At 55.3% G+C, this 12,618-nt stretch overlaps 1 protein-coding gene across 5 annotated transcripts in view; it reads right to left on the bottom strand.

Moving 5' to 3' along the window:
• SEC14L5 (SEC14 like lipid binding 5) overlaps positions 1–12,618 on the bottom strand; it is a 54,667-nt gene that overhangs the window by 21,369 nt on the left and 20,680 nt on the right. For all 5 annotated transcript variants that reach the window (XM_075899244.2, XM_075899248.2, XM_075899246.2 and 2 more), the window contains exons 3-7: positions 7,067–7,216; positions 6,827–6,958; positions 4,376–4,504; positions 3,174–3,393; positions 622–734 (exon numbers count right to left, since the gene is read on the bottom strand). In XM_075899244.2, coding sequence (XP_075755359.1) covers positions 622–734; positions 3,174–3,393; positions 4,376–4,504; positions 6,827–6,958; positions 7,067–7,216 — 744 coding nt within the window. The remainder of the gene's footprint in view (positions 1–621; positions 735–3,173; positions 3,394–4,375; positions 4,505–6,826; positions 6,959–7,066; positions 7,217–12,618) is intronic.

Genomic DNA, 12,618 nt, shown 5'->3' with positions numbered 1-12,618 from the left:
ACGTTTTTCTTGGGTTGGTCATGGCATAAACACAAAATGTCATAGCCGGGTTACACAGCCACACGCAAAAAACTTGCTTTTTATGCCCTGACCAAGTCACAAAAAATGTGCGATTTCCCGCCGTGTTTCCCAACTGAGCCAAAAGGGGGTCGTGGTATTGCCACCCTTACTTCTTCACTGCTGTTGGCAGCAGCACTGTCTGAAGCTGGGCAGTGAGAGGTAGCAGCGGCTGCTGCCCAGGCACCCAGCTCTGAAGACACCACCACCACTGGCAACAACAAAGAAGTAAAGGTGGCATGATATTCTGGTAGCAGCAGCATGAGTCACCTCAAACTCAGCAGGAAAGACCCGTCTTGACATCGTGCTTCACAATCAATTAACCCTCAGCACACGGGAGTTATTGACAATTGCATTTTTACATGGGGACACTTAGGCACAGAGCAGGCATTTGGCCAACGCCGTGCTGCTAATAAGCAGCGGAACTGGGATTAGACCCCAGGGGTTCCTGGATCCCAGTTACATGATCAGGCCATTAGGTAAAGCTGCCTCCAAGCAGCCAGCAGCTCACTGGAGAACTCCCTCCTTGTCACCAGACAGGGAGCTCTGCCTCTAGCTGCCTACCTTCCCTTTGTGCATTTCTTGCAGCCACTGGCGGAGTCGGATCAGGCAGCTTTCCTGCATTGGCGTGAGGTGCCCCAGGTACCGTTCAATGTAATCAGCATCCAGTTTGTCAGCTGGAGAGGGGGGAAAAACAGCAGCTTAGGAGAGAAGTCACACCCTGGTAGGAGTGAGGGATGGGGAACTGTGCAGTAGTTCGCTCGCTCCCTCTCTCCCCCCTCTCCTCCCCACACACACACTTTCCACTGGGAATTTTCAAACGCTCTTGGCCTCATTCATAAACAGTCCAGGTTCTGGAAGGGCTGGGAAATATTCCGAGGAGTCCATGGGGCAGCGAGGGGCAAGCTAGGCTAGCGAGTGGGCCACCTGAGTGGCCTCCATCTCAGTGGGCCACAAAACTACCCTCCCCAAGATGGCCTCCGGCGATAGGGCGCTGTGTGGGCGCCAAAGGAACTGACTGGCTGCAGAGGGCATGCGGGGCTCTCCCAGTCAGAGTAGGGTGCCATCAGCGCGCCCCTTCTCCATGGGCCTTTGCAGTATGAGCATGTCGCTGGAGTAACACCAGTCGGGAAAAAATGACGTGGATGGGAACCAGCAGCATCTGGCAGCCCCCTGTGCATGGACAATGGTAAACAAAATGACTCGTGAGCCGCTGGTTGCCCACCACTGGCCTGGGGCATCGCATCAGGGGCATCCACCCCATACTCAACGGTGCCAATCCACCCTCCAACGCCTGCCTCCATCCCAAAGCTGCCCTGGACTCTGGTTGGGGTTGTCAAAGGGAGGCAGGCAGGATTTCAGTGGGACCTGGAGCCAGGCTTGGAAGCTGCTGAACCGCAATTCCATGGACAGCCACCAGGGGGAGAAGAGCGAATAACGTAATCGCTCCGCTCCGCAGGCAAGGGGGACCTTTGCCGGGAGGCTGGTCCCGTGTGGCTAGTGCAGCGCAGGGCTCCTCCAGAGCAGAGACACAAAGGACAAGGGGATCCTGCCTGCCAGCGTGCAGCGCTGGAAGCAGATGCGCAGCTGGGAGTGGGTGGATGGGGACCGTGGTACCAAAAGGGCAGCGTCACAGCAGCTGTGTGGGAGGCGTGTGGAGACAGGAGGGACCCTTTGGGGATAGCTCCACTTCAGGCGGGATATTTCTGACCCTGGAAACAACAGGCTTCAGTGTCGTGCACTGGGGGCCACGTGCTTAGAGGACCCTGCTGCCCCGACTGCTGCTCCTCAGTTCTACAGGAGAAATTAGCCTTCACTCATGCAGCCTCGCTGCAAATCATTCTCTGGGGGTGCGCTGCAGCTGCAGCACCCCTGGAAAAAAGTAGTGGGTGCGCAGCACCCACTGGACACAGGTGATCAAGGGCACCCTCGCCAAACATCTGATTGGGAACTTGAGGAGGGCAGAGAGCAGTGAAAGGGGGGGGCGTTTGGGAGGGGATGCAGTGGGTTTTGAACATCCCCAGGGAAAATTAAGCGTCAGAGCCCACGTTACAGATCCAGGCAAGCTGGGGGGTGGGCACATGACGGAATAGAGAGAGCAGCTGGGAGAGTCGGACAGAGTTAGGAGCTGAAGAGCAGAGATACAAGGAACAAAAAGGAAGCCAATAATCTCAGCCCGCTGCTGAGTGGTGTTTTCCACTTCTATAGGACCTTTCATCTCAAAGCGCTTCACCGATACTAACTCTGCCTTCCAGCTTCCTTCGCCGGTGGGTAACTATTCGACCCATTTTACAGATGGGTAAATTAAGACACAGAAAAGCCACATGATGAAGGGCAGGAAGGAGCAGCACCCAGTAGCCCCAGATCTCAGCTTCTTTCTCTAGCAGCACTAACAGAGTGGCTGTTCTGGAAGCTCCTGGAGATACAGCCCCAATTGCAAGGACCAGGAAGCCTGGGTAAAAAGTGCCCATCGTTGGAGAGGCCACTGCAAGGACACAATGACCACTCAGCTCACTTCCTTCTACTGCCACAGCCGCTTTCCCACGGGGCTGGCGCCCTCAGAGCAGCCTGCAGCAGCTTCGGGAGTTGAGTGGCAGAAACACCCCAACATGAGACCCAGAGCTAGGGAGGCTACAAGTAATTGATGGAATTTCCATTGACTACTCAATTAGTTGATAAGAGGGGGGACTGCAGAGCCTCAGCAGGGTTAGTTCCTGAGAGCGAACCCCGCTGCGGCTCTGCCTTTTAAATGAACCCCATTGCACTGCCCAGATCAGATCTTTGGTGGAATGAAGCGAATACATTTAAAAAGGCAGAGGTGCAGCGTCTGGGACCAGGCACAAGCCAGGAATCGGCTGATTCCCGGCTCGTGCCTGGTCCCCCTGCTAGCCTTTGCCTTCCCTGTCCACCCATGGAGACGGTGCTGGGGGAAAACGGCTTTCAAAGCTGGCTCCCCCCAGCACTGTCTCCTGCTTCCCCCCCCCTCTTGCTGATAGAGCTAGCAAGTGGGAGTGGAGAAGCGACTAGTCGAGTGTATGCTTATCGGGTAGTCGACTAGTCGCTTCCATCCCTCCCCAGAGCGTCCACATTGCTGCTGCTGCCTGGGAAGGACATACCGTCAGGGCTAGCCATCTCTGCAGCAGGGCAGGAGCTGCCTGGCTGCTCTTTGGTAGCTCCCTGTGTGCAGGTCTCTGCTGGCACCATACCAGGATTGCACCCCACAGCCAGGGCCCCCTTGTCCTTTTGTCGGCTCACTGGTGGAGGCGTCCAACGGGGGATGAAGGTGATGCCCTGAGAGATCAGCTCCTTCAGGTAATGCTCGATCACCTCTTTCCCCTGGAAGCAAAGACTTGCATTAGAGAGAAAAACCACGTGGGCAAAGGTTTCCGGTGCTTGGAGAGAGCAGGGTCCCAGCTGTAAGTGGGAAGGGGGAGTTTCCCTAGCCCAAGGAAGAAGGAGCACGTTCCTGTGTTTCACACCCTCATGCAGCAGCATGAGAGCAAGGCAGGAGGGAACCGAACGGACTGACTGTAAGGGCGTGTGGGGAGAGTTTTACCTGGAGCGTGAAAGGCATTCTCTAGAGAAGAGCAAGGTGTCGTTACTCGGGGGAACTTCTGAGGTAACAGAAGAGTTTGGGTTCAGGGGAAGGGAAGAAAACAAGGTCGGTGAGCCCTACACATCTCACCTGTTGGCTGCCCTGCTCCCCGGAGCCCCTAAACCCAGGGAAAAGGCCATCAAATCAAACTAACATCCCCCCAAAACAACCCCGCTGCACTGCCCAGATCCGGTCAGAGCAGAGTCTTCGGTGGAATGAAGCGAACCAGCTCCTGGGGCTTGTCCTTCCTGTATGGGGACACTTGTCAGAAGGACTCCAAGGAGTCTGGACCACACGCTGAATGCGGCCCTCACCCAGAATAATCCCCTTCCAACCTGCGCATAGAGATGGCCAAATGAACAGATTGTTTTTCCTCAGTGGATGCTGGCTTAATCGCTGCCTTCTACCAGAGAGACTTAGTGTCAGGGGAGGGCCCAGCTGCTCTGTAGAGCTGCGTCCTCTCCCTTTACGGAGGATGAAACTCAGGCAACGGTGAGGCTAAGGGACTTATTCAAGGCAACAGCAGGGAAGGAGAGCTGAGCACAGAACCTAGGTCTCCTGCCCGTCCCCTCTCCCTTGAGCTACCTGTTAGAGAACGTCACCTCTCCTGACCCTTCACACCTTTTGCCACGGCAATCGTGGACCCCAGCAGCCATTTGACCTCCCCTTTCTACACAGCTGTGGACGCTCAAGCTGCATTTGAGGGGGGAAACCAGCGCTCACCCGCTTGATGTTGGCAGTGTATTGCTTCATGGCAATTTTCTCCACAGTGCTTTCGAAGCCAAAGAACGACTTGATGTCAAGAGACGCAGACTGTTCAAAGCACGTCCACTCTTCATTCTCGGGGTGCACCTAAACTCAGATGGAGACAGGCCTGGAGTCACACAGCGCAGAGCAAACCTCGGCAGCCGGCCTCCACGCCAGGCAGTAACATGGCTGTCCGCTCTCCCAGGGGACTTCCGGCAGGCCTGTCAGCACGGAGTCCAGCCGCTAGTAAGACATCTTTCAGAGCTCAGTCGGACAGCAGCGTAAGGCACATGAGGAGCACAACCGAAAGTAGGGCTGGATTCTCCCCCATCCACGGAAATCAAAACTACTCCCACCTCTGCTGCTTGGCTCCCCAAAAGGCAAAGGAAAAAACATTGTAACTGCCCCAAGAGCGTTTAATCAAGCCTCTGGCGCTAGCTGCGGTATGCATGAGGCAAACCTGCCGCCAGACCAGGGCTACTTGCTCAGCTGACCCTCCCACCGAGTCTGGCAGCGTTGCCTCACAGCGTAACCTACTCTTCACCCTGGTCCTGCCCCAGCCTTGCCTGAGCCTGGTTCTGGTCTTGTCTTTGCGCTACCCCGACGACCTCGCTCCAGCCCTGTTACTGACCTGCTCCAGCCTTGATACTGCCTCATGTCCCTCAAACTCTGACTGCCCAGCTTTGATGTGCACCTATAGTCCAGCTACAGTGCTGACTTGGCTTGTCCCCGGACTCTGATCTGAGTTCTAGGAATTCCCCCGGCCCACTCCCATATCTGGGTTCAACCTCCGTTCCAGCTGTATGCCTGACAGGCACTGCCGTGCCCCAAAGAGGTCACAAGCTAAACAGACGAGGCAGAGTGAGGGAAAGGGGGAATTATCCTCCCCGGCTGAACAGCCGGGAAACAGACATCCAGAGATTAAGTGACTCACCCCAAGTTACCCAGGAAGCCTGTGGCAGAGCAAGGAATCGAACTTAGGTCTCCCAGGTCTCAGCACTGCCTTTAGCACAGGCCAGCCTCCCTTTCGGAGCAGCTTCCTACGTTCTATTCCTCCAGGACCCTGGATGTGCTAAACATCCACATGGCTCTGACCCCTTCTCTCCCTTATCAAAAGGTCGGCCCTTCCTCTTATGCATTAAGGCTGCAGGCCCAGTCACTGAACACCAAAAACCATACGCACAGAGCCATCGGTCAAGGACAAAGTGCTTGTAGGGAAAACAGGAAGCAGCTCTGAAAGAAAGTTCATATTTCTCCAAGGAACGTGGCTGAGGTTGAAACATCAGAAAAATCTGTTCCCTGCATGCTCCTCCCACAATTCGGAGAGATCAGGAGCATCTCCAGGATTCAGACAACTAGTTCCTCCCTTCCAAAAAGCAGCCGCATCTTGGAATCCCAGGGGTTAACCCCTAGTAACCTGAAATCTGGGACTGTACCACGGCTGAGTGGACCCAACAGCATCTCCACGCAGCCAGCCGCTGAGAGAGAGGACGGCAGTGGAAGAATCTGAGCCAGGCTCATTTCCACAAACACCACAGCACATAAATGCCCTGGGGGCCCAGTGGAATCGAGGGTTGGGAGGGGTTAGTTACTTGCTTCGCTGGAAGCAACCACCATTGAAAGCTTCTTTGATTTCAAGAAGCCGCGCGAATGCGCAAGTGCCAACAGAGCAGGTAAGTAACAGGATCTGGACTTTTGTTTAGGAAACAGGGGAGCTATCGGATTGCTGCCCGAAATACATGATGCTATTTTCAGTGTGGCTGGCCGCCTGTGGCGCAGAGGCATGGATACGGCAGGCAGGCTGGCTGGACAAGCGGAACACCCTGGACGAAATCCTCCCAGGCCACCAAGAAGCCGCACGAGAGTTTTATCTATGATCAACACAGGAGCAACATGGAAGCCCCGGGGACAGAAAGAACTCGCAATAGGGAAGCCAGGAAGGGCGCTCTTTTCGGAGCAGCATGAGAATTCGGCCGCTGCAGCTGCCTCCCATACGCCCACCTCAACTTCCCATCATCAGTATTTGGGGCTCCTCCCCACACTGCTACAGTCATGCCCAGGCCAGACGTTCCTGTTAAAATCTAAGCCTGGAGAACTAGGGGAACCCTGTGCAGCAAATCTAGAACCCCACCTTCCTCCCTTTGCTCTCTGATCTCATGCCAGGGCCTAACGCTCCAGCCAAGGCAAGGTACTGCCCCCCCACCACCCGCACACAAGCCAGCTTCTGAGCTCTCCCCAACTGGGAGTCCCTCCAGGCAGGTCAATGGGCTTCTGAGTCACACTGGATTATGGCCCAGCATCCAAAAACTCTTCAGAGAGCCTTCCCCGCCTGTCAGCCCACGGCAGAAGGCCCCTGCCACAGTCCCTCAGCTGCCCTGGCTCACTGCACAGTCCAGAGGAAGGCTGCTTGGGCAATTAGGCGCTTACCGAGTAGCTACACGTCTCTAGGACGACAACGCGATTGGCAAAGGTCTCGTTGTGGGCCTCGATGAGGAGCGTCCGCTCTTTCCAGTTCACAGTGTTTTTCTGTATGAAAAAAACGAACTCTACCCCCGCGATCTGAGAAAGGAAGAACAGAACCACACAGGAGCCATTAGGTGATGTGGGCACAGAGTCTCCACAGCTCCCGCAAGCACAAGGCAGCCTAGAGACGCACGAGGCTCTCACCTTCTTCAGCAGCCGCGGCGCGTCCACGTTCAGCTTGCAGCTCCGCTCGATGATGTGAACGGCTCCATCGTCGCTGTGGGATTCCTGAAGGATCTCGCTGCCCAGGAAGACCGGGATCTCCGGGCACGTGGGAAAGCGCTTCTCGTAAGCCTAGGAAATGCAACGAAGAGTAAGGTTACGTGTACACTGGAAGGGCCACAGCTGTACCACCCTACCACTGTAGCACAGACACTTATAACAGAGAAGTAAAAGGTTTTCCTGTCGCTGCCATCAATCCACCTCTCCAAAATGCGCTAGCTAAATCCATTGGCTATATCTACACTGGCGTGATCTTGCGCCAGAACCATGCAAATGAGGTTACGCGTGGAATATCACTGAGCCTCATTTGCATATCTAATGAGCTGCCATTTTTGCAGAAGAGGCTCTTGCGCAAGAAGGAGCTGTCTACACTGCCCCTTCTTGCATAAGAAAAACCCTCTTGCGCAACGCCGTTATTCCTGAAAATAATCAGCACCAATCTTTAGTGAACCAGGGCTTAGCCAGTCTCCTGGCAGGTTCTGGACTCTCGGTTTGAGAACAATTTGGGCAAATACCTGTCAGGGACCACCTAGATCAGTGGTCCCCAAGTTGTGGGACGCGACCCTCTTGGAGGGCTCAGAGGAGCATTCAAGTGATGTGGCAGGACAGGTGAGGGAGCGCTGGCCAGTCACGCGTGTCCAGCTCCAGGCCCTGCAATGCCCCCATTCCCTCTCCAGGCCCTGCGATGCCCCCATTCCCTCTCCATCTCTAGCCCCTGCTCCCCCCCTGCTCCCTCTCCATCTCTAGCCCCTGCTCCCCCCCTGCTCCCTGTCAGCCCAAGCTCTTCTGTCCTTGTCTGCAGGAATGCAATGGAGGGGTGCGGACAGATCCATTATTGGTAAAGGGGTACGGGGAATGCAACAGGACATGGCTGGACACTACTGGTCTAGGTATCCTGCTTCTGTGCAGGGGACTGGACTAGATGACCCATGGAGGCCCCTTCCAAGCCAACATTTCTGTCTTTCTAATTCCCGCTTGCCAGTCGGAGTCTGGGTTTCAGTCAGTTTCTCTCCTCCCTGCAGGGCAAACAAACTGCCCCTTTGCATAAGGATTTATCATGGGGGGGGAGGGAGGGTGCAAGGGAAAACAAACACTGCAGGACCTGTGGGGGGGAGGGGGAGGCAATGTTTTTAAGTCAATATATTCCATTGACTTCCGTTTCCACCAGATGAGGATCCGGCCCACTGATGCTAGGAGATTAAATTAAGTCTTGCCACGATAAGGAAATGATTCTTTAAAACTGCTGGTGAATACTCCTCCCGTACACGCCTGCCCTCGTGACACACGTGGCTTCCTCAACTTTTGCTCCCCTGGCACAGTGAAGCTAGAGCAGGCAGCTTCCCTTCCTCCCCCGCAACGAGTCCTGCACCAGCCCAGTGTCCCCGTCTCATGGGTAATGCGACGTTTACAATGTAGGAAGGCGTTTTCACTATGGCTGGGTTTTTCTAAACCGTATGCGAACGTTTCTACTCCTGTTCGGTTCTGTGAAGCGCTTCGAGAGCCTCTGCTGAAAGGTGTTAAGTGGAGAGACTGGAACAATACACAATGTAAAACCCAGTCCCCCCACACACACCACAGTGTTGCTCCATTACAAACATCTGACCACATCAAGTTTTACCATACGCATGCGTTCCACGCTGTCACCACCTGGGCCTTCCTCCTACGCCGGGACACCCCTTCCCCAAGCTTCTCTGAGCACATCCCAATAACCCACTGCCACGCGGTTACTGTGAACCAAGCTGGCGTGTGTTCAAGTTCCTCGCCCTCCCCTACTTTCTCTCGACATGTCGGTCTGTTCGACAAGCTCTTTGGGGAGGCCTGGCCCTAGAGCAAGGCAAATGCCTTGGGCCCCGCGCTTTCGGGGCCCTGCGCTGCTGCACTGGCTGGGCCCAGGGTCCCGCTCCCAGCATCCTGCCTTGGGCCCCACAAACCCTTTGGCCAGGCCTGCTTTGGGGTTTTGTGGAGCATGCCGAATAATGTCTGGGGTGTGACTGTAAATATTAAACCAACAGGAGCTCGCACTGTTGGTGCCCCTGACCGCTGGGGGCGAAACATCACCCATTTCTCCTGGCACCCCCGGGCTCCCCAACCCCTGCACCCCCACACTCTGTGCCCTTTATCACTAACTGCTGCATTGTGCCCCCTTCATCCCAACCCCTGTGCTTTCCTCCCACCTGCACCCCCCACCCCAGCCACACTGCCCCAAACCCTCTACCCCCTTTGCTCAGCGACACCCCTGCCCAGTTGCCCCTTGCCCTCTGGCTACAGCGCCCTGGGCCCAGTTTGCCCGGCCTTCAGGCTGGCCCCAGGGCTCAGACCTCCACTGCTGAGATCCCCAGGGCAAACAAACAGGAAGGTGGAAAGGGTTCTGCCTGCAGTAGCCTCATGGCTCCCCCTCGGGCTTCTTCACGATTGGTTTAAATGGAGGCTGGACTCCGCTATGGGGTTACGGTGTCAGGATCTCCCCGCTGGCACAGGGGACGGACGTGGAAGACTCTTGCGTGTCACACAGAAGCGCTCGTCCCAGCCAGCCATAGAAAGGAGATAACACGACCCTCAGCGAGCCGGGCCCAGCTGCAGTTGTGCCCTATGCAGCCTGCCAGCCCAGGGCAGGCCCCCTGCACTGCCCAATGCAGCACGCACACACGTCTGGGAGGCTGCTCGTGTGGCCTGGTGCTGGGAATAGCACCCACCCTTAAAATAGCACAGGCTGCCGAGGACATTCCAGTGCTCCGGCTCCCAGCTCTCGGGCTGGAATGGCATTCATGGCTGGCGGGCAGCAGCTCCCATCGCCCGTGGGAAGAGACCAGCCCGCGTGGAATTCCAGCCCCCAAAGCTCAGACGTCCCTAACTCACCCCCTGCCTGTAACTGGTGTGTTCAGCAAGTGGCACCCTCAAATCATCTCCTGGTGTCCACAGGGCTCCCCGCATCTGTAGGGCCTCCCCCTACGGCCCTTCCCAGAGCAACAGTCTCGCTACCCAGGGTCTAATCCCATCCATGGCACAGTTGGGCTCATGGGCCAAAGGCGTCTTCTTGATCAAACTGCTTGGGGTGCTGCAGGCTTTCCAGCAATAATTTTCGGGGGATGGGGGAGAGCAGCACTTAATTTTGGTAGGTAGTTACAGGCTGGCTCCACCCTGCAAGGGGCGGGGCCTGAGAAGGAACAGCAGGAGCCTGGCTCTCCCTCCAGAGGTGTCTGGGGCCAGAGACTGAATTAAAAATATAGCACAGAGCTCGCAGCTCCAGGCCCTGCCGCTACTGCACTGCCTGGGGTTCCTGTGGCTAATTAAAGGGCTCACAGCTACGGCCTCTGCTGGGACAGCTTCATAACCAGGAGCAATTTAAATAGGATCTGGCTGCCTGCACCATCACCTGGAAATGCCCAGGCAGCAGGCTATAAATAGGACACAGCCAGCTGCAGCCCATGGGCGGGATAAAAGCATTAGGCAGGCTGGATCCGGCCCCTGGGCCACACCTTGCCCAGCCCTGGTCTAGGATCATCGTGTTAGCTGGCATCTCTCATTACCTGCTCCCTGCTGCTGTCCACGCCCCCTCTCCATTACAGGAGAAGAGGGCAGGGTTGACAGTTCCTGCTTCCCCTCCCTTCCTTCTAATTCAGGACCTTCACTGGCCCAAGGTCACTGGTTTCACCCTCTTATCCCACCGGGGGGTAATACCCAAACCCAGAACTTTGCCCCAGAGCATTCAGGCAAGCAGCCTAGCCCAGCCCAGCCCTTCTGCGGGACCAGATGCTCAGCCCTGGGCCCACAAAAGCTGAAAGCTACCCCTTGGGCCACTAGGCTGCAGGATTACTCGGCAGCTGCCCTCATTTCCGACTTGCCCCAAGACCCTTCGGCAGCTGGCTCAACGTAGCAAGTCAAAAGTTCAGCCTTGCTTTAGATGAGCCTGTGGAGCTGGCTGCCTGAAACAGATGAACACGGACTGAGCAGCCTTAGCCCGCAGCAACAGCGCCGCTGTCCTTCATGTGACAGTCACGTGGTGAGTTCAAACCTCTGCCAACTCCAGCGGAAGCTGCAGCTCCCTCGGGTTTTGCTGAAAGCTTTTAAGAAAAAGATCGACTAAGCAAAAAGAGCAGCTAGTTCTTGACACCTGCTCCACTTTCCCCTGCTGGTACCTGCCCCTACCTGCAGAGAGCCTGCCTGATAAACTAGCCTTAAAGATATTGAAATACAAACACTACACTTAATAAGGGGAAAAACATATAAAAAGCTCACATAAAATTAAGGGAATAACTGGGTAGGTGACACTACTGCTGAAAAAAAGACCTTGGGATTCCAATGGAACATAAATTGAATGAGAATACACCATTTTTCCCACAGCCACCTCACAAACACAGGCTAATATTCCAGGGTGTGTTAGCAGGAGTGTCACATGCAAGAGGTAACTATCCTGCTCCACTTGGCCCCTGGTGAGGTCCCAGCCAGAGACAACATGGACAAGCTGGAGAGAGTCCCGAGGACAGGCACAAAAATGATAAAAGGGCTAGCAAGCCTGACCTGCAAAGAAAGATTTTAAAAACTTGGCACGTTGGGATGGATTAGGTGGCCTTCCAAGGTCCCGTCCAGCCCTGCATTTCTAGGGCACTTCACTCAGAAAAGTACAAAGGAAGCAAAGTTAATTCTCCTGAACATACCGGTCCCCACCCACCGCTAATGTAGTGCTAATGTCACGCAACACACTTTGTTCTTTATCCCCTGCTATTGTGTTTGCTTGTATTTCCCTCTGCCGCTGTCACTAGCTGCAGCTTGGCTGACGGCAACGCAAGGCAGGACTCCTGCCAGCCACACGTGTGCTTCACATGCAGTTATTTAACCCTGCACAGATCACAGCTATGCTGCCTAGGACATTGCAAGCCACCAATGATGTTCTGCATTGGTGCGGTCCCAGCTGCTACCAGGAGGAGAGCTTTCTTGGGGATAGAACTAGGGATGTAAAATCCCATTTAAAATGTTAACCGGTTAATGGAGAGCCTATTAACCAGCCCAGCTGCCGGTTAACCACTCACACAGTAAGCATCACCTGGTAAGAGTGTAGTAACCAGGTAACTGATTAACGCTTTACATCCCTAGATAGAATAGTGGGAAATTTGGTGCAACAACCCAAGACAGCAAAAGCCAGAGAACCGATTAGTCCCGAACTGGCAGCCACTGTAGACATCTTTCAAGAGCAAGGGGTCCTTTCGCTGTTACGGCCAGATTACCCACTTGGGGCAATTCCGACCACTGAATACACCCGATTAGCCGACAGCTGCCGCAGCTGCTCAGATGAGTTGCTCAGAGATTTTCTCCTGATCTGGTATAAGTCAGCCCTGAACAGCGAGTGTGGCTGGAAGTGGCTGTGACCTGGATTGTGGGGTGCAGCCTTGGTAGGTGCCAGCTGGAGGGGAGCAAAGCTTTGGTTAAGCATCACTTTGCTCAGCGATGGTCCCGGTCCCCTCCCCCCGTGCGCGGGT

Source organism: Pelodiscus sinensis, chromosome 15 (genome assembly GCF_052426305.1).
Source record: "Pelodiscus sinensis isolate ZL-2025 chromosome 15, ASM5242630v1, whole genome shotgun sequence".
NCBI lineage: Eukaryota > Metazoa > Chordata > Testudines > Trionychidae > Pelodiscus > Pelodiscus sinensis.
The sequence above is the reverse complement of the archived record's forward strand: the minus strand, read 5'-3'. Positions and strand labels throughout refer to the sequence as shown.